We start from the raw sequence: 22,569 nt of genomic DNA on the forward strand, positions 1-22,569 counted from the left end.
GGTGGTGCACGCCTTTAGTCCCAGCACTCAGGAGGCAGAGGCAGGTGGATCTCTGGGAGTTTGAGGCCAGCCTGGGTTATGGAGTGAGTTCCAGGAAAGGCACAAAGCTACACAGAGAAACCCTATCTCGAAAAACAAAAACAAAAACAACAACAAAAAAATTATAGAAATGGCTGCTAGTGATTGTTGTAAAATACTTTAATTGTATTTAAGTATCATTGAACCATATATAAAAATGGTTAAGATGGCAAATTTTGTTATATGTATTTTACAATCAAAGATTTAAAAAATTAGCTGAGGCAGTAATATTGTTTATAATTACATTTCACAGACAAGGAAGCAAATAAAAGCTATTCGGCAGTTTCAGATGAAATAATTTCCCTTTTGTTAGTAACTCAGATCAACTAAATGATTTATATGCTTTATTTAATTACATCTTTCATTATTAATAAAATGGCCATGCAGGAACATGTTTTCTCAAAATCCAGATACCTATGAAGAGTTTCTTCATGTCATTAACCCTCCTCAAGCTCTTAAACCATTAGCTACTAAATACTAACACAGAATTCACTTGCTCTAATGTAGGACAACAAAACCGGCTGATCACTTGCTAAGGGCAGTGGGATTAATATACTCACAAGATTTAAAAATGGTTAGACAATGTTTAGTCAAAGTTCTCTTATAGCTAAGGAAATTGGGGCCCAGAGAGAGGCTAAGTGATCCAGAAAGCTGTAGCTACCTAATGAAATTGGAGTAGGCATTAAAATCTATCTCTAAGGTTTAAACCTATTGCCTTTCCATGACATTTGGAGACATGTCTCCAAACACTAAAAAACTTTGGATCCTGGTTCCACAGGATAGAGACACTAAGTTTCTTCTCAAATTCTGATTACTGGAAACTTATTCATGTTCTACATACACATAAGATGTCTTTATAAGCCGGGCAGTGGTGGCGCACGCCTTTAATCCCAGCACTCGGGAGGCAGAGCCAGGCGGATCTCTGTGAGTTCGAGGCCAGCCTGGACTACCAAGTGAGTTCCAGGAAAGGTGCAAAGCTACACAGAGAAACCCTGTCTCGAGAAAAAAAAAAAAAAAGATGTCTTTATAGTAGTCTTAATGTTAATATAGTTGAAAAATGTTTAATTCCAATACAGTTTCAGGAAGATCACTATGCCAAAGACAGCCTGGACTACATTCCTGTTTTAGGAAGAAAATAAAGGCCTTTAAAGTTTCCATCATACTGGAGAATATCTGACAAAATGTTTTTGAGTCAAGAATATGATCTGGGCCAGTGAGATGGCTTAGTTGTGAGTTACCTACCACTATTCCCGATGACCTGAATGTGACCCCTGGTTCCTGCATGGTGGAAGGACACATGTACTATGGCACATACCCACCCTACATGTACAAAATATAAATAGGTATAATGTAATAAAGACTATAACCTCAGTTCTAAGCAATACAATCTGCCTCCTTTCTAAAACACAAACTAAAAAATAAATAAAATAAAAATGATGGTGACAAAAAGACACGCAGACATGGAAGGGGAAGAGGGTAGGGTAATTCCTTAAGTTCTACCTGTGCACTTAAAATCAGCCGCACAATGCACTTTGCAGAACTGATAGTGACCATGAAAGGGCAAACACTCAAAAAGAGTAACCAGAAGGAAGCAAAAATTAAAGCAATTACCCATGTGTAACAAGTTAGGCACATTCTTTACTATTGCATCCAGTTTCCATTTGAAGTCTTTATCATCTATATTTCCTTTGAAGGCTACAAAAATTGTGGAATCCTCCAAAAAACTATCACTTTTTGTGTCATCATCTTCTAGTCCAGAGTCAAAGTCCACCTCTGAGTCTTCCATTGTTGATGAACACAGGGAAGTATAGATGTCTTCAAAGTTTGGAAGGTCATCCAAAACCATGGTGTATTATTCCAGAAGTATATGCAAAGTGAACAATAAGAAAACCTTCAAAAAAAAAAAAAAAAAAGAGGGGATGCAGAGTATTATATCATTATTATTTAACATATCATCCACACTTCTGTAAGAGGTATAGTTTATCCACTAATTAAAATTTCCTTTTATAATACTATATGCTACTTTTTTTTGGTAAGAATAGTATATTGAAGCCGGGGGTGGGGGGGGTGGGGGGGTGGCGCACATCTTTAATCCCAGCACTCGGGAGGCAGAGGCAGGCGGATCTCTGTGAGTTCGGGGCCAGCCTGGTCTACAGAGCGAGTTCCAGGAGAGGCTCCAAAAGCTACACAGAGAAACCTTGTCTCAAAACAAAAGAATAGGATATTGGGAAAAATATACAAAGGGTAATAGGGAAATAAAAGAAGTGGAGTGACAGTGAATATCTGTAATTTCAGCAGGAGAATCACAAGTTTGAGCCCACCCTAGGCTGCATAGTTAAGATCTTGTCTCAAACAAACAAAACAACAGCATTCAGAAAATCCTTCGTAAAACAACTATATTTACTTTCCAGCTACATTTTAAAAATTCTAATAAACAGCTGGGCAGTGGTGGCACACTCCTTTAATCCCAGCACTCAGGAGGCAGAGGCAGGGAGATTTCTGAGTTTGAGGACAGCCTGAGAGAAATCTTCTTTCAAAAAACAAAACAACAAAAAAGTTCTAATAAACATTAGAAGTAAATAAATAAAACTAATACAGGTTTTTAAGGCTTAAAAGCTTCTGCTTGGCCAGAAAAAAAGACTGAGTCTTGAAACTGCCTAAATTCTGTAACTATTTAGCAGGCATTTCAAAGTAGGAACTGCAAGAAAAATAACCTAATGATGAATGTCAAGGCCTTAGTAAAACAAGAACAACCTGGAGGGAACAGGAGGAGAGGAGGGAGGGGAAACTGTGGTTGGTATGTAAAATAAATAAATAAAAATTTTAATAATAATAGGAAAAAAACCCACAAAAAAACAAGAACAAGCCAAACCCAAAAGCCATAACACGGGCTGATGAGATGGCTGAACAAGTAAATGCATTACTTCTAAGCCTGCGAACCACAGGCTGGTGACATGACTTAGCAGGTAACTGCAATTGCTGCCAAGCCTGATGATGAGTTTGGTTCCTGAGATCCATGTGGTGGAAGCAAAGAATCAAACTACAAGTGTCTCTAACCCCTCCCCCACGCACCAAAGCCATCTACAGAAACAAATAGTAAATAAAACTGTTCTAACTTTTTTTTTTCATAAATGGAAAGGTGCTGGGGACGTCTTTCTGTATGCTATGAATGTGTGTTGCTCTGATTTGGTTGATAAATAAAACACTGACTGACCAGTAGCCAGGCAGGAAGTATAGTATAGGTGGGATAAACAGAGAGGAGAATTCTGGGAAGAGGAAGGCTGAGTCAGGAGTCGCCAGCCAGACACAGAGGAAGCAAGATGTGAAGGCAGAACTGAGAAAAGGTCTTTATAAATAAGAAACACAGAACCAATGCAAAGAAGAAAGCCAAGAGGTCGGAGCTAAGAGCTAAAACCTTACCCTTCCTCCTGCGGTGGTCCTACCTCTCCAAACCAGAGCTACTTTCTGTGTTAAAGTCCTTATATAGAATTTCTGTTCTGCCTTCTCATTGGTTGTAAACCCAACCACATGACCGCCTCGTCACGGCCTGTCTGTATAGACCTCCAGGTTTTCCATGATTGGTACTGAGATTAAAGGCATGTGTATCCAATAATGGCTGTATCCCTGAACACACAGAGACTTACCTAGCTCTGCCTACCAAGTGCTGGGATTACAAGCGTACGCCACCACTGCCCTGCTTTCCTATGGCTTGCTAATAGCTCTGACCTCCAGGCAACTTTATTTATTAACATACAAATAACATTTTAATACAAATAAAATATCACCATAAAAAGGTACCAAGCCACAGCTAAACATAAATAAGAATTATGGGTTAGTTTAAATGTAAGAGCTAGTCAGTGGAAGGCCAGAGCTAATGGCTGAGCAGTTTTAATTAATATAAGCCTCTGTGTGGGGGCTGGAGAGATGGCTCAGAGGTTAAGAGCACTGAATGTTCTTCCAGAGGTCCTGAGTTCAATTCCCAGCAACCACATGGTGGCTCACAACCATCTGTAATGAGATCTGGCGCCCTCTTCTCTATACATAATGAATAAATAAATCTTAAAAAAAAATAAATAAATAAATAAATAAGCCTCTGTGTGTTTACTTGGGTCCAAGCAGCTGTAGGACTGGCGGGTGAGAGAGATTTGTCCTGACCATGGGCCAGGTGGGACACATGAAACCTTCAGCACAGAAAGGCAAAATAAATGCCAGGTCAGATGTTAATGAAATGGATTAAAACAAAAATATAAGATGACTGAACAAAGAGTTAGTTCTTTGATAAGATAACCAAACTAAACAAAATAAGTAGACATGAGTGTAGCTAGAGTTTTCCTGCCTGGCCCACGGTCAGGGCAAATCTCTCTCACCCGCTCAGACCCGACCAAGTAAACACAGAGACTTATATTGCTTACAAACTGTATGGCCGTACCAGGCTTCTTGCTAACTGTTCTTATAGCTTAAATTAATCCATTTCTATAAATCTATACATTGCCACATGGCTCGTGGCTTACCGGCATCTTCACATGCTGTTTGTCATCGTGGCAGCTGGCAGTGTCTCTGACTCAGCCTTCCACTTCCCAGCTTTATTCTCCTCCTTGTCCCACCTATACTTCCTGCCTGGCCACTGGTCAATCAGTGATTTTATTTATTGACCAATCACCAACACACTTGACATACAGACCATCCCACAGCACATGAGTGAAGAAAATTAAAAGGCTAGAGATGTAGGTCAGTTGATGAGTGCTCACCTAACATGCACAAAGCTCTGGATTTGGTCCCCAGCATTACATAAACTGGGCATGGTGATACACACCTATGATTCCAGTACATGGAAGGTGGAAGCAGGAGGATCTGGCCACCAAGGGAGTTCAAGGCCAGCCTGAGGTAAAAGAGGCTTCCTCTCAAAAAACGGTTAAGTACACATATGTACATACTTACACAGACTGAAAAGGAGTTATGAAAGCAGTGAAATTCAGATCATTAAGGAATATTTTGAAAACTTCCAGTAAGTTATAAAATCTAGAAGGAATGGGTATTTTTCTCAATACATGAATTACCCAAATTGAACCAAGAGGATACAATCTAAAAAGAAGGCTAACACACAGTGAGGGCTGGTGAGATGGTTCTGTGTGTAAAAGCACAGCCAAACCTAAGATTAATGCCCAGAAACTACATGGAGGAAGGAGAGAACTGCCTCTTGCATGTTGTTTGCTCACTTCTACACCTCTTGGTGGCACATATACACACACAAATAGAAATAAGATATAGAGGCTGGAGATGTAGCTTAGCAGTTAAGAGGCATACTGCTCTTATAGAGGACCCTATGGTTGAGCCACCATGTGGGTGCAGGGAGCTGAATCTGGCTTCTCTGCAAGAACAGCCAGTGCTCTTAACCCCTGAACTAACTCTCCAGCCCTACTCTACCTCCCACCACTCTTACTGAATATAGTGCTTGAATTCTCTGTTGTGTGCTTGCATTTCTTTGAGGCAGGGTCTCTCTATATAGCTCTGGCTGTCCTGGAACCTACTATGTAGACCAGGCTGGCCTCGAACTCACAAAGATTCATCTGCCTCTGCCTCTGCCTCTAGAATGCTGAAATTAAAGGTGTATGCAAAATATAAAACAAAATAAAAGTGTGTTGTATCACTCCTAGATAGTGCTTGAATTCTTTAAAAGGAGGTAAATAAAAGCCATAGAAGAAAGAAAAGAAGGGGTCAAATCACTCCTGTTTACAAATACGATCATATACTTAAAAGACCCTAAGGATTCACCAGAAAATTCTTAGAGCTGGAAAAACTTTCAACAAAGTATCAGATATACAAAATTAACAGAAAAGCCAGTAGCAGGCCTAGTGAGATGGCTCAGCAGTTACGTGTTCTTGCAGAGAACTGGAGCTTGGTTCCCATGTCAGATGGCTCATAACCTTGCCTATAAATCCAGTTCTAGGGGCTCTGATGTCTTCTTCAGGATTCCCTGGGTACCCACAAACATGCATGCAAATAAAATACATCAGTAGGTTCTCTATATACCGATAACATGTTGTGAAAGAAATCAAAGAGATGGCTCAGCAGTTAAGAGCACTGACTCAAATCCAGGTTCAATTCCTAGAACCTACATGGAGGCTCTCAACTGTCTGTAACTTCAGTTCCAGGGCATCTGTCAACCTCTTTTGGCCTCCATGGGAACTGCATGAATGTGGTGCACAGACATACATGAAGGCAAAACACACACAATACATTATAAAATAATGAAATTTAAAATAAAAGAAAAACCAAAATGATAGACTTTAAAAAAATTCTCTTAAAGTTTCACTTACCAAAATGTCTTAATTTTTATCACTTATCCAGGTCATCCTCTAAGTCCAAACAAGGTGGCATCTTTAGGGCTTGTATTTCAAAGTAGCAGCCAAACAGAATTCTTGCAGAAAGGAAAGAAGAAAAAAAAAAAAGAGAGGAAAGTAAAACCACAGTATTATAAAGAAATTAGGGCAAAAATACAAACACTGTAAGTTATAAAGTCAATATGGAAACTCTAGAAATTATTAAATCAGAATTTTCATTAGAAATCTTAAAACATACCCTATCGCTCACATAGAATGTAGAAGCAAAACTCAGGAACCCAAACCAGCTTCATATAAAATCACAGAACTGGGAACTCTGGCTTTCCAGCACTCTCTAGACTTTCATTCCCAAACTTGCCAAATTAAACAGGGAAACTGCCTACAGGTATTTGGAGCCAAATATTTTCCTTAGCATAAGTTCTAAAAGATTTGTTTATTTTGTGTGTATGGGTGCTTTGCTTGCATTTATATATGTGCACCAGATGTGTGCCTGGTACCTATAGAGGCCAGAAGACTGCGCTGGATCCCTTGGAACTGGAGTTACAGACAGTTGTAAGCCACCACATGGGTGCTGGGAACTGAACCCAGGTCCTCTGGAAGAGCAGCCAGAGCTCTTAATTACCGAGCATCTGCCCAGCCCCACAGAATTATTTTCTATTCACATTGAATACAAGACTCATATCGTCTAACAGAGTATCAAATTTATTTTTAAACTCCATAAAGTATTTTTTTCCTATTTTATTCACAATATCATAGTTTTAATTAAAATTTTAGTTTAAATTCTAAAGCATTCTTTATGGCAAACATACAAATTATACATGGAAAATTTATTAATTTTGGCATACTTCAGAAAAAAATTACCTATCTTAACAAGATAGTATTAAACTATAACATTTAACTTGGGCGCTATAACTTTGTTATTGCCACATACTAATGAAAATCTTTAAAACATCTACTTAGTGTGTATGCACACATGTATACATATATCACTGTGCAGAGATCAGAGGACAACTTGTAAGAATCAGCTCTTCTACCATCCTGGGGACTGAACTTAGGTCATCAGGCTGGGTGGCCAAGTGTCTCTACCCTCAGAAACCATCTTGCCAGCTCAATACTGATTTTATAATCTTGAAATTTTAGATGGATATGTACTAGTAGTAAGTTAATAAGTAACAAAAACTATTGTTTAATTGCTTTTTTAATTCAAGAAAAAGGTACTTTTAAGACCATAAGGAAAAATCTCAATACATCTAAGCAACAATAAAGTACTCAAATATTCTAGTAACAGTACACTAAAATGACTAACTCAAAATAAAACCAACAAACAGAAATCTTTCTATCTTAAAAGAACAGCAAAACACGGACTCAGTTTAAGAAAAAAATATCAAGCACAAATTCAAAATTTCTAGAAAACTATAAATCAATACTACATATAGGAACCAAAGAATATGGGCAAGTTAGTGAGGAAGAAATTCCTAGTTATACAATATTTACATGAGGGGTAAGGGGAAGTAATCAATGACTTAAATAGCTGACTTAAAGTTAGAAAAAAAATCATTAAAATGAGCTAAGGAGCTAATAGGGAGCAAAATGAATATATCAATGAAACGGAACTCAATTAGAAAATAGAGAAGAACAGATGCCAGGAGGTGGTGGTGCATGCCTTTAATCCCAGCACTTGAAAAGCAGAGGAAGGTGGATCTTCATGAGTTCAAGGCCAGTCTGGGCTACAGAGTGAGTTCCAGGAAAGACGCAAAGCTACACAGAGAAACCCTGTCTCAGAAAAAAGAAAGAAAGAAAGAAAGAAAGAAAGAAAGAAAGAAAGAAAGAAAGAAAGAAAGAAAGAAAGAAAGAAAGAAAGAAAGAAAGAGAAAACAGAGAAGAAGAGACGTTGATGGGACACTCCTGCAATCAGTCCAAAGGAGGCAGAGGCAAGAGTGGCTCAAATTAAAGGCCATTCTGGACTATATATCAAGATCCTGTCTCACAAAACTCAGGAAGGAAGCCAGACGGAGGTAGTGGCACACACCTTTAATCCCAGCACTTGGGAAGCGAAGGCAGGTAGATTGCAGGTGGATCTCTCTATGAGTTCAAGGCCAGCCTGGTCTACAAAGAGAGTTCCAGGACAGCCAGGGCTACACAGAGAAACCCTGTCTTGAAAAACAAAACCAACCAACCAACCAACCTCAGGAAGGGACAGACCCAGCTGCTCAAGCTGGAAATCTCAGCACTAGGGAGGGGAGGGAGTACTGGAGCTGGAGAAGCAAGAGTTCAAGGCCGGCCTTAAACAAAGAGAGAGTCTGAGGTCTGCATTGCATGAGATTCTATCCCAAGTAAATAAAATAAAACAAAAATAAATAGATAAATTAAGTTTTTAAAAATGGGAGTCGGGTAGTTACTCTGTAGACAACTCGGATCTTGCATTCTTGGCAACCCTCTGGTCTCACCTTCTCAGGTGCTGTGATGACAGGCAGGGGATGTCAAGCCCAGCTCAGATATTTTTTTATATTAGGAGAATATTTTTTAAAATAGTTATACAACTAGTTGATTTAAGAAAGTAAAGAAAGAGAACAACAAGCTGGGTGGTGGTGGCACACGACTTTAATCCTAGCACTTGGATTAATAAAGCACTGAGGCAGGTGGATCTCTGTGAGTTTGAGGTCAGCCTGGTCTACAGAGTAAGTTCTAAAAGAGCCAGGGCTACACAGAGAAACCCTGTCTTGAAAATAAAAAAAAAAAAAAAAAAAAAAAGCAACAAACAAGACAAGGAAATTCAAAAGGATTGATGATTACTTTGGTCAAGATTTTGTTCATACACACACACACACACACATATATTGAGACAAGGTTTCTCCGCATAGCCCTGGCTATTCTGAAACTCACTATGCAGACCAGGCTGGTTTTGAACTCAGAGATCCACCTGTAAAGGCATTCACCATTACACCAGCTAGAGCACAACCGGAAGGTCCTTGTGCCCAAAGATCTCCAGGGAGACCAGGAATGTTAATTACATGGGATTGTCTTTCCAATGGGAAAGAGGTAAAACCTATTTTTTCCATCTAGAAAGCTGGGAATTAGAAGTGTTAATAGCCTGGTAATCTGCATTATCTGTTGGGCCAGGTCATATCAAGCTCCTCCTGGACTGGAGTTGGCTAGTAATCTAAATGACCTTCACAGTTAGGGGCTCCCCAAGTTTCCACAGTCAGGACCAGAGACACCCAGTAGTCTAAATGACCCTTTTATTATCTGAATAGCCAGGGGCTCCCCCAAGCTCCCACAACCAGGACCAGAGGTGGTTAATAGCCCAAGTGACCTCTATGTTATCTGTATGACTAAAATCAGGCCAGAGCCTTAGGCTAATACAGACAGGTAGCCTGTCTCTAGAACCCATCTTCTTGGAAGAAATGACATGTACCCAGAGTTGAGTTTCGATGTAATTATGCTTCTTTGTGCGCCAGGGATTGATTGTATTACACCAGGAAACTTTCCTCCAAATTATACTCTATTTAAATTTGTTGGGAATAAACTACCTGGTGTTGTATGATATTTTATTTTGTGTTCTGACAAATAAAGCTTGCCTGGAGATCAGAGGGCCAAGCCAGCCACTAGGTAACCTTTGAGGCCAGAGGGTGGTGGCTCACAGCTTAAACCCAGTACTTGGGAGGCTCACACCTTTAATCCCAGCACAAGCAGGAGGTGGAGACAGGAATATGAGTTGAGCAGAGACAGGATCTTGGCCCCCTTTCAGTCTGAGGATTCGAAGAGGTAAGAAGTCACTAGTGGCTGCTCCTTTGTTTCTCTTCTTTCAGGTTATTACCCCGATATTTGACTCCTGGTTTTTATTGGTAAGACTATTTAGGATCATGCTTCAACCTGGCATCAGACTCCCCGAAGTCTTGATTCAGGTGGATGAAACCAATCTGAACTGGATTTTTCACTCTCACCTCTTCACAGTTCGGTTTCCCATCATGAGCACCTGCAGGGTCCCATTTACCCCTAAGCACCGTATACAAACTTAATGAAAAACAAAGCAATCCTTTAAAGAGCACAGAAGTCTAATGGCCTGAAGTTGTTCCAGAGCACACAGTATACAGTAAAACCTTTCTTTTTAAAATTACACTTATTTTATTTTGCATGTATGTGGGCATACTCCTGCCACAGCACTCACATGGAGATCAGAGGACAACTTCCAAGTCAGTTCTCTCCTTCCACTTCTTTGTGGGTTCCAGTGACTAAATGCAGGTAATCAGGCTTGGCAGCAAGCACCTTTATTGAATAACTAATCTTGCCAGCCTCTCAATTCATTTTATGAAGTTAATATAAATTCTCAAAGCCAACACAATTCGTAGGCAGAAAGCTACAGATCAATCTTTCTTACATTGTTTGGTCTTACACCAATGTGTGAGATTCTAAGTCAATTCTAAATAGACTCTGATAGTACTTTAAAAGAATAATGATGCATCATAACCAAGTGAAGTTTGTTACTGGAATTCAAAGCCAACTTGGTATCAGCAAACTGAGGGAAGATGTTATGTGGTCATCTCCACTAATGTAACTTACTACTTGTCCCCAATACTGGGTACTGAATGCAAGGTTTAATACATGCATTTTATTTTGCCACTAAGCTATTTCCCTAGTGCTCCCCTTCCTTCCTTCCTTCCTTCCTTCCTTCCTTCCTTCCTTCCTTCCTTCCTTCCTTCCTCCCTCCCTCCCTCCCTCCCTCCCTCCTTTCCTTCCTTCCTTTTCTTTTTGAGACAGGCACTAACTATTAAGGTGGCAATTTATTTACTTATTTAGAGATAGGGTCTCGCTATGTAGCCTTGGTTGGCCTGGAACTCACTATGTATACCACAGCCTGGCCTCATACAAACAGATCCACCTGCCTCTACCTCCTGAGTGCTGGGATTAAAGGTATGCTAGGCTGAGCTAGCAATGTGTAACTCAGGCTGGCCTTGAAGTCTTGATCCTGTTGCCATAGCCTCCAGTATATCTGGATTATAGTCTACCTCATCTGGCTGACTTAACCATTCATTCTTGATGATAATTTTTCTAAATTTCAAAAAATATATACAAATAGCTAGGCAGTGGTGGCACACACCTTTAATCCCAGCACTAGGGAGGCAGAGGCAGGTGGATCTCTGAGTTTGAGGCCACCCTGGTCTACAGAGCAATTTCCAGGACAGCCAGGGCTACACATAGAAACCCTGTCTCAAAAACAAAACAAAATAAAACAAAAAACAAATGGTCTCTTAACATGACAGATTCTATTTTCTCAGCACAAAAGTGAGGGCTAGTGTGGAACTCGGGGAGAACTTGTGATACATCACACAGAAAACAAGTACGAGTCAGCAGCAGCTTCAAGGAGGAGAACAGGGTCTATCAGTGAAGTCAGGAGCACAGATGCATAAAAGTCAGTAAAATGAAGCAAGAAAAACAAAGGTAAAAAAAAATCAGAAAGAATGTAAACTAATGAAAACAACAGACTTGTATTCTTGAAAGCCAAGCAGATAATAAAAGGACAGATAATAAAATTTTGCAAAGCAGCATAGCGCAAAATTAATATACAGAAAAAACAGCATTTATTACCTATGTAATCATCAACACGTGGGGTAAGATCATATTTTTAATAGTGACAAGAAAGTTAAAATCTTTAAGAATTAACTAAAGAGAAAGGTCAAGATATAAAAAGAAAACCTAAAAGTACTTATAAAGGGGTTTAGAGAGACAGCTCATTGGTAAGGGCACCCGTGGCTCTTGCAGGGGTCTTGGGTTGATTCCAAGCACTCACATGGTAGCTTGCAACCATCCACAACTCTAGTTCCAGGGGATCTGAAGCCCTCTTCTGACTTCTTTGGGCACCAGGCACATACAAGGTATACTTACATACATAAGATACATGCAGGCAAAATATTTGTATTCATAAAACAATTTTTAAAATATTTATGAAGGACAACATATTTTAAAGTCATGGATAAAATAATACCCTCATGGGTAAAGATTCACATGTGTCAGTTCTCCCTAATTTACAATTTAATAAGACAATCTGACTATAAGGTTTGTAGGAAAACTCTGAAAAATCAGATTAGAGAAAGGGATTAAGTCCTACGAAATACAAACATGTTACTAGAAGCTGGGGAATGGCTTAGTGGGTGAGGGTGGTTGCTGTGTGCTGTGGATATCGTTCTGCATAAATAAAACGCTGACTGGCCAGTAGCCAGGCAGGAAGTATAGGCAGGACAAGCAGAGAAGAGAATCCTGGGAACAGGAAGGCTGAGGAAGGAGACGCTACCAGCCACTGCCATGAGTTCCGGTAAGCCACGAGCCACGATTTAAGACATAAGAACTAGATAACAAGAAGCCTGCCATGGCCATACAGTTTGTAAGCAATGTAAGTCTCTGTGTTTACTCGGTTGGGTCTGAGCAGCTGTGGGACTGGCAGGTGAGAGAGATTTGTCCTGACCGTGGGCCAGGCAGGACTGGAGAAAACTTCAGCTACAGCTATGCAAGCATGAAAATTGGAATCCAAATTCCTAGTACCCATATAAAAAGCTGGGCATGGCCATATGTGCACTTCTAACTCTAGCACTGCAGGGTGGACACAGGAGGATCGCTGTGGCTTGCTGGCTACCAGTCAAGCTCCAGGGTCTGAGAGACTTTTTCTCAAAGGAATGAGGTAGAGAGTGACAGAGCAGGACATCCAAAGTCCTCTCTGACTTCTAGGAGAAAATGGTTCTGTGCTCTACCTTCCACATGCATATACAATACACATGTAATACACACATTAACAAATACTGATACACACATTATATTCTCAATAGTTAAAACTACTATGAAAATTTATATAAATGGATGGGAGAGTAATTGAATTTTGGAATTTTAATATCTCATAAAGGTGAAGAAAAATGATTTCTTTTCCTTATATGATATTGGAACAAGGTAGTCATCTAGAAGAATAATAAAATTAGATCCATTTCTCCTGCTACACAATAAGATAATTCCAAACAGACCAAAAACTTCAAATATAATAGATGAATCTCTACATTTTAATATTATAGAAGCAGAGAACAAATATTTGTAACCTTCAAGTAGGAAAGTTTTTGTTTGTTTTTTAATGACTCAAAATCTAAAGCCCTGTAAGACTGCTCAAATACAAACAAATAGCTGGTCATGGTAGCAGATACTCCAGCACTTGGGAGGCAAAGGCAAGTGGACATCTGAGTTCAAGGCCAGCCTGATCTACATAGCTAGTTCTAGTTCCAGGCCAGCCAAGGCTACATAGTAAGATCTCGTCTCAAAAAAACAAAAAACAAAACAAAACAAAAAAATTAAATTCTGCAAGAAAGAAAAGTGTGTGTGGGGGATGGGACATCAAAACAAATGACAATAGAAGAGGGAAAAACCCACCTGCTATCATTATCACCAACAGAAAAGTGAATCTCAGGCTGAGGGGAGCTCTCTTACCCAGCATAAGCACAGCCTTGCCTTCAAACCCCAGCACCACAACAAAAGAAAAAGCAAATGACAGGGGTAGGGTGGGGTTGAAGGGAGGTATGTGTAGGCATGTAAATTATATGTACATGTATTTACATATAAAATAAAAAGATCAACGATTTGAACCAATTACTGTGTCTAAAAATGGGCACAGGCAATGATTAAAAATTCAAGAATACCAGGTGATTCCAATGTAAAGACAAGTTGAGTTTGTATCTGCATAATGATAAAGCTGATTGGTGATGAAGACACCAGACCTTCTGAGATCTGTAAAGCAGCCTGTTGTTGGGAATTCTAAGAACACCAGAAAGGGTCAAATAAATAATTTACTTTGGAGGTTTTATCTATGCTTCTATTCCCTTCCAAAACCATAAACAGCTGAGAAATTCACCCTTTCATCTATTTTTGGTTCCTCCTATGGAAGCAATAAAAAATTCATCCATATTTCATATATTTGACACAACTGATAAAGACATGATTCATGGTGGTGATGTTTCTGTGACAGAGTCTTCCTATGTAGTATAAACTGGCTCTGGACTCAATATGTGCCCAGGCTCATGATCTTCCTGCCTCAGCCAAGTGCTGGTATTACAGGCTGACCCCCTATATGGCCAAATGCTCTTCTATCAAACAGATCATTAGCTAACCTACATGCCAAATGCAGCTTGCCAAAGCAAAATATCTTGTTGTAAACTGAGCTCAAAATAACTTCTTTTAAAGTAAAAGCTTGGCCAGTGAGAGGACATAGCAGATAAGGGCACTTGCTGCCAAGCCCGATGACCTGAGTTCAATCTCCTCAGATGGTAGAAGAGCACTAACTCCCTCCTCCAGCCTCCATACACACACCATGGCACTCACATGTCCACATACATACATATATCATAAATGTTTAAAATTTTTAAGTAAAGTTTATGGACTCAGGGATAGCACAGTGGTTTAGTGCTTGCCTAACACATATGAGGTACTAGGTTCAATTCCAGTACTGCCAAAAAAAAATTAAAAGAAGTTTATTTCTAATTCAGTCCTTCTGGTTGAAACTAAGTCTCTCAAAAAAACGAACTTTTATTTGTATTCTGTAGAATCGACAGACCTGTTTAAGAACTCTCTGACCACTTTCAGAAAAGGTAGTCAATAGGACCCCTCTCCATTCCTCCCAGGACCTAGACAAAAAGGGAAAAGAACAAAGAAGAAGAGGAGAAACATCAGAAAAGACTAAATAAACCCAGTACATAAACAGATTCTAAATAAATGTTGATAACTGGCCAAATTCCATCTATTATTATTTCTGTTAATTTATTCTAGAAAAAGGTGTAAGAAATGACATAGTCTCTTAGTACAGTGGTTTTTTTTAGCAAATAAACCTTATTATCACCAAGAATGCTCAAGGTGTTTTCTTTTTTCTTTTAAAGATTTGTTTATTTATTATGTATACAGTATTCTGTCTGCATGTATACCTGCAGGCCATAAGAGGGTGCCAGATCTCATTACAGATGGTTGTAAACCACCATGTGGTTGCTGGGATTGAACTCAGGACCTCTGGAAGAACAGTCTGTGCTCTTAACCGCTGAGCCATCTCTCCAGCCCAACATACTTAAAATACAGACATATGATGGGAATGTCTTTCTGTATGCTGTGAATATATGTGGCTCTGATTGGTTGATAAATAAAATGCTGATTGGCCAGTAGCCAAGCAGGAAGTATAGGTGGGATAGACAGACAAGAATTCTGGGAAAAGGAAGGCTGAGGAGGAGATGCCAGCCAGCCAGCCAGGGAGCAGCATGTAATGGCACACAAGTAAAGCCATGGAAAACGTGGCAACATATAGATTAACAGAAATGGGCTGAGTTTAAGTGTAAGAGCTAGTCAGTGGTAGCCTGAACTCATGGCCGAGCAGTTTTAATTAATATAAGCTTCTGTGTGTTTACTTGGGGGACTCGAGTGGGAAAGATTTCTCCCCAACCACGCGCCAGGCAGGACACAGAAAAACTTCAGCTACAGACATATTAAGGACAGTCTGGGCTACACAACGTATTCTAGGCTGGAATGTGTACTGCTTTGAGACTGTCTCAAAAGAAAGAGAGAAAAAGAAGAAGGGCGCAGGAGAAGGGAAAGGGAGAGAAGGGTAAAGGAAAAAAGAGGGAGAGAGAAAGGCAGTATGTATTTGTCCAATGTAGAAATCTTAAATGATTTATATTATGTATTGGAGTTTCATATGTTAGCTGATTTGTCCCAGCTTGCCCATACAGCCCATATCAGTGTTCTTCTGTTTTAAACTATAAATATGTTGATAACATCATACATTTTAATTTAGCATTTACTTTATATTCTGAAATAATTATTTTATGACAACTGTAAAAACTAACAAAGAAACAAATAAGAGAAACACAGACGTCCCAAACCCACAATTGTGCTTTAGTACAGCTACTTTACCATCCATACATGGAAATGAAATAAAGCCTAGAACCCATGCAAACATTTCCTAACCTTAGTATCCATTTTTCAAATACCAGGATCAGCTGGTGTACATATTCAGAATAACATAGCTTTATTTACTTTTTATTTATTTAGACAGAACCTAGCTGTGTAGCCCAGGCTAGCTTAAAACTCTTATTCTTCCCACTTCAGCCTTCCAAGTATTAGGGTTACAGGTGTGTGCCACCACGTCTGACTTTGACTAGCACCAGCCACACTAACACACAATGTGATATGGAAAGAGAGAAGCTAACCATGCCAGGGTGGCTTTGCCTTGAGTTCTCCTTGTGGACTTCCCATAAAGTTGTATGAGCTGAGGCAAGACACAATTTATATGAACCAACGATTCTTTAAAGTTATATTATATAATGAGAGGCCTGATCATCAGCTATAGCTAAACAAATTTTCAGGTTCCTTTTAGGTTTTAAAACATTCAAGGACTATAAACAAAAAATTTATTCTTCACCAGTGTGAGTGGGTATGGAACTATGATAAACTGTCAAAAAATTACCTCACAGTTCAAAATAAAACTGAAATATACATTTGAGGATTTATAGAAGGAAAAATTCTACTTTTAAAAATATACATAAACAATACTGTAAGATTATTTATAATGGTAAGACTCAGAAATATCCACTGAAGTACATAAACAGATTATGCAGTTAATAAAAATTAATTAGATATTATTTTATGATTTGGAAAGAAATGTATGATATCCTAAAAGGAAAAAATTTAAAAAAAAAATAGAAGTTGTAGGCCGGATGGTGGTGGCACATGCCTTTAGTCTCAGCACTCGGGAGTCACAGCAGATCTCTGAGTTCATGGTCAGCCTGGTCTAGAGAGATAGTTCCAGGATAGCCAGGGCTACGCAGAGAAACCCTGTCCCAAAAAAGAGAAGAAGTTTTTAACTCCAGAGCTTTATGTTTTACAGATTTGTCTACTCAAAAAAAAAAAAAAAAAAAACCAAAAAAACAAAACCCTGCTGGGCGGTGGTGGCGCACACCTTTAATTCCAGCACTCGGGAGGCAGAGCCAGGTGGATCTCTGTGAGTTCAAGGCCAGCCTGGGCTACCAAGTGAGTTCCAGGAAAAGGCGCAAAGCTACACAGAGAAACCCTGTCTCAAAAAACCAAAAAACAAACAAACAAACAAACAAACAAAACCCTCTCTCTCTCTCTCTCTCTCTCTCTCTCTCTCTCTCTCCCTCTCTCCCTCTCCCCCCCTTCCCTCCTTCCCTCCCTCCTTTTCTTTCTTGGCAGATACAGAGTTGGGGATATGGCTCAGCTGTTGGGTGCTTGCTATTTCTCCAGTAGACTGGAGTCCAGTTCCTAGCACCCATGTCAGACAACTCACAACTTCCTATAACTCCAGCTCCAGGGATCCAGTGCACTCTTCTGGTGTCTGCAGACAGACAGGTAGGCAGGCAGGCAGGCAGGCAGACATACAGAAACAGACACACACACACACACACACACACACACACACACACGGAAAAAAAAAAAAAGCATACATAAGCCATCACAAAATCCTGTGGAAAAAAATGCCTCCCATTATATTATTATGTGCTGTATGTAACCTCCTCACCCCAGCTCTGCTTTTAGCTATTTCCTGATACTGAAGTTTATCTGTAATAACAGTCTACCAGTTTTGGTTATACTAAATATAACTTTATGTGCAATATATATATGTATATGTATATATATATATATATATATATGGAAAGTATCAAGTCATACTGAACAAATGACCAAATAAGATGAAAAGTAAGTGAGGCAAGATGAGCTAAATAATGATATATTCTCTCAGATACACATTTCTAAGTAATCACAAAAGAAAAAAAAAGCAACTTTACAACATAAAGACCCAGCAATTACCACCTTAGTCCTTTGATCACTCAAATAATAGCAATGTGGCAAACAGGAAGCTATCAGGAGAGTCAAGCATTGCAGGACCAAGTATAAATAGTATCACATTTTTTAAAATATGGATGAGGGGCTGGAGAGATGGCTCAGCAATTAAGAGTACTTGCTGTTTTTGCCAAGTACTTAGGTTCAGTTCCCAGCACATACATGGTATGGTGGCTCACAACCAACTGTAACTCCAGTTCCAGAGAATTCCATCACCTCTTCTGACCTCCATGAGTATCAGGCACACATATATACATACATGTAGGCAAACACTCATACACACAAAATAAAAATAAACACTTACTTCTGAAAGAAATAAGCAATGAGAAGGTCATTAAAGAACAGAGGAAATTCTTTTTTCCCTTCAGACAGGGAAAAAAAGGGCTACACAGGCCTGCTCTCTATGTAGCCCTAGCTGGCCTGGAACTCACTCTGTAGATCAGGCTAGTTTTGAACTCAGAGACCCACCTGCCTCTGCCTCCCAAGTGCCAGGATTAAAAGTGTGTGTCACTATGCCTGGCTGGGAAATTCTTGAAAGGTGAATTAAGCTCACTTAATTTCACAACAGAAGATGTTCTCTTCAAGGCAAGAAGAAAACTTAGACTGACGTGCCACTTTTTTGTTATAGTAAATGAATCCTGATAAACTGTTCTTGCACAATGGAGGACCAAAATTTAAGCCTAACAGCCTGACACGTACATTAAGGTTGTTGGAATACTTCATAAAAGACTATGTTGACCCAAACTGTATCAGTCTAATTGAAAAAGCTGTAACTAAAAGAGCTGAAAAACTAACTGAATTCTCTGGAAAATAACATCTTTTTAAAAAGCTAGAAATATGACCTTCCATGGAGAACCATTTCTCTATAATCCCCTAAATGACTATGCAAACCCAAAACATATTCCTAGACACATAAGTAGAAAAGTTCTAATCATCTTACTACTTGTAATCCACTATTAGTTATGATCTAATCACTAAGATTAGTGTCTGTTACTGGACCATCTGCTGAAATTTAGGTTTGTCCATACTTTGATGGCACAAATCACACTGTTTTAGAGGAAACCCATTTAAAAAAAAGTGCTAATACTTAATGGTTGTCCTTCTCCTTAAGGTTCAAATGCTCACTTATTGGTATAGGATTTCCTCAGCACATTGCTTCTTTGTCTGACCAAGTTGCAAAACCCCTTTTCAGCCTGGCACATTAGGTAACAGTACTGAGCCCAGGCTTGTGGGGAGGCTATTTCTTCCCACAAAGTTAAGTATATGAGCTTCTTGTTGAACATAAATATTCGGCCTTACTTTGGTGCTTATACCTCATTTGGTATATATTAATAATAGCTGCTGTTATCAATTTCCTTTGGATGCCTTTCAAGAAATTGCCCTAGATGAAAATAAAGAATAACGATTTTGTTATGATTGTCTGGGAACTGAAAGATCAGCAACATGTCCATGTTTTCATGATCTGCCAAAATCTTTTCTATGTGGAATCTGATGTCTTTCCAGTGTTGCCCTGGCTGTATTAGTAAGATCCCAATTTATTTAGGCATTTGATTCTAGCACGTAATATACAATACATGCATTAAAAAAGAGATTTACAACTGGACGTGGTGCTGCACACCTTTAATCCCAGCACTTGGGAGGCAGAGGCAGGTGGATTACTGTGAGTTCAAGGTCAGCATGGTCTACAAAATGAGTTCCAGGACAGTCAGAGCTACACAAAGAAACCCTCTCTCAAAAGACAAAAAACAAAAACAAAACAAAGCAGAACAAAAACCAAAAAGATATTTACAACTGTAAGCAATTTTTTTGTTTGTTTTTGTTTTTTTCTGAGACAGGGTTTCTCTGTGTAGCTTTGAGCCTTTCCTGGAACTCACTCTGTAGTCCAGGCTAGCCTCGAACTCACAGAGATCCACCTGCCTCTGCCTCCCAAGTGTTGGGATTAAAGGCATGCGCCACCACCGCCCGGTCTAGCAATTTTTTCAATTTTATTTATCACATTTGTGGGCATACACACAAAAACGGGAGTCAAACGCAGCTTCTTGGTAACCGCCTTTTCTCTGGTAGGCTCAAGGCTAGCAGCAAACACAGGTGTGGCTCTTTTAAGGGGCCCTGCTACCGAACACTTAAATGGGGTTTATGAGCAGCAGGTGGCATACTACTCGGTGGCAGTGTGTATCCAAAAGCTTCCCAAAGGTGGGGCAGTAAATGCGGCCTCCTGGTACCTCCGCCTTGAGGCTAAGATCTCAGGGAACTAAGGGAGGAGGAGCCAGCCGCCAACCGCTATGCACTAGCACCATTTACTAAGCTGAGCAGTGCCAGGGCCAGACAGCAGTTTAAGATTCATCTCACGTGATCAAAAAACAATACAGATGCTCAGTAAAGACAGATCCAGACAAATAAAACCTCTAAGCGGGTTGCAGTGTGTTTAAAAATATACACAGGCTTGGGAGAAGAAAGAAAAAGTCATAGGTTAAAAAATAGTTTAAAAATAATAAAGTCCTTAAAGTAAAATAAACAATAAGCATGTAAAGATGGAAAATACACAGAGAGTCTGAATCCTGTATGTTATTGTGTTACCTTTAAATTTTTTGATTGTTGATGAAAGAGCTGCTACAAGACATTAGATTATGAAAGTTGCTAGATTAAACTAAACTATGTTTTTTGGTTTTTTTTTGTTTTTTTTTTTTTTTTTGGTTTTTTGAGACAGGGTTTCTCTGTGTAGCTTTGCGCCTTTCCTGGAACTCACTTGGTAGCCCAGGCTGGCCTCGAACTCACAGAGATCCGCCTGCCTCTGCCTCCCGAGTGCTGGGATTAAAGGCGTGCACCACCACCACCCGGCCCCAACCTATGTATTTTAAAAACATCTTGACTTCAAAGTGGAAGTAAAAGGTGTGTTGCTTTGGGAGAGAGGTTATGATTTTATTTCCACAGGAAATGAGAGGCTGTGGATTCATTCCAGGTTGATACAGATCAGGTTTGATTAGGGAAGATGCCCTGAAAACCCAGGCTACCGACATTTGTAGAAAAACTACAAAACACATAACATATATTTTATCTGTGAGTTCAAGCACATAACATATATTTTATTTGTGAGTTCAAAGCCAGTCTGGTCTACAGAGCGAGTTCCAGGACAGACTCCAAAGCTACACAGAGAAACCCTGTTTCAAAAAAATCAAAACAACAACAACAACAAAGCAAAACTATGTGTTTGCAATAAACACAATTTTTAAAAATTTCATGGGGATATTGTTCTTAAACACAAAATCAAGAAAAATTGCTTTGACACAACTAAGGAAAAGCACCTGAAGACCATTATTGATCATAATTTGAATGAGTATTCACAATTTGAATACAGTCCTATTGTGGACAAAGCCAATAAGCTTTCATGAAAGAGAAAAGAAGCTAGTAGATGACTCAGTCAGTAAAGTGCTTTCTGTTCCAGTTTAAGGACTGAATTTGGATCTCTAGGACCCTTGTAAAAAGTTTGGTATAAGGGATGGAGAAATGGCTTATGGTTAAAGAGCACTTGTTTCTCTTGCAGAGGAACCAGATTCAGTTTCCAACACCCACACAGTGGCTCACAACCATCTGTAACTCCAGTTCCAGGTGATCTAATGCTTTCTTCCGACCTGCAAAGGCACCAGGCAGGCAAAATACTCATGCACATAAAAACAAAAATAAAACCATGAGCACACACCTATTGTGGTTTGAACAAGATTGTCTCTCACAAGTCTCATCAGGCACTGAACTGGTCCTCAGTTGGGAGCTGTTTGAGGAGGGTTAGGAGGTATGGCTTTGATGAAGGAAGTATGTCACTGGGGGCAGGCTTTGAGGTTTCAAAAAACTCATACCATTTAGAGCTTGTTTCCTTTGCCTCCTACTTCGGGTTCAAGATGTGAGACTCTCAGCTGTTCCTGCTGCGATGCCTTTGCTCTGATAACACGGACTCTAACCCTCTGGAACCCTAAGCTCAATTAAATGCTTTCTTTTACAAATTGCCTTGGCCACAGTGAAATTAGAACAACAGAAAAGTAATACACCTATAACCCCAGAGCTATGAGGAAGAAAGAAAAGGATTCCCTGGGGTTCACTGGCCAGCTGGTCTAGCCAATCTGTGAGCTTCACATTAGAGACCCTGTCTCAAAATAGTAGTAGTAGTAAAAGTGGAGAGCAATCAAAGACGACACCCAATTTGACCTCTGGCCTCCACATTGGCACATACACTTGCATGTACTACATGTGCATTTACACGCTCATGAGCACATACATGGCACACACAAGC

General features: G+C 39.6%; 1 protein-coding gene and 1 pseudogene across 5 annotated transcripts in view; one reads left to right on the forward strand and one right to left on the reverse strand.

Moving 5' to 3' along the window:
- Ncoa6 (nuclear receptor coactivator 6) overlaps positions 1–22,569 on the reverse strand; it is an 85,340-nt gene that overhangs the window by 50,968 nt on the left and 11,803 nt on the right. For all 5 annotated transcript variants that reach the window (XM_059261720.1, XM_059261719.1, XM_059261717.1 and 2 more), the window contains exons 2-4: positions 15,001–15,070; positions 6,396–6,496; positions 1,690–1,969 (exon numbers count right to left, since the gene is read on the reverse strand). In XM_059261720.1, the coding sequence (XP_059117703.1) occupies positions 1,690–1,924 (235 nt within the window). In that variant the 5' untranslated portion in view covers positions 1,925–1,969; positions 6,396–6,496; positions 15,001–15,070. The remainder of the gene's footprint in view (positions 1–1,689; positions 1,970–6,395; positions 6,497–15,000; positions 15,071–22,569) is intronic.
- Positions 18,947–19,492, forward strand: LOC131909848 (general transcription factor IIH subunit 2-like; annotated as a pseudogene).

This window comes from Peromyscus eremicus, chromosome 4, assembly GCF_949786415.1.
Source record: "Peromyscus eremicus chromosome 4, PerEre_H2_v1, whole genome shotgun sequence".
Lineage (NCBI taxonomy): Eukaryota > Metazoa > Chordata > Mammalia > Rodentia > Cricetidae > Peromyscus > Peromyscus eremicus.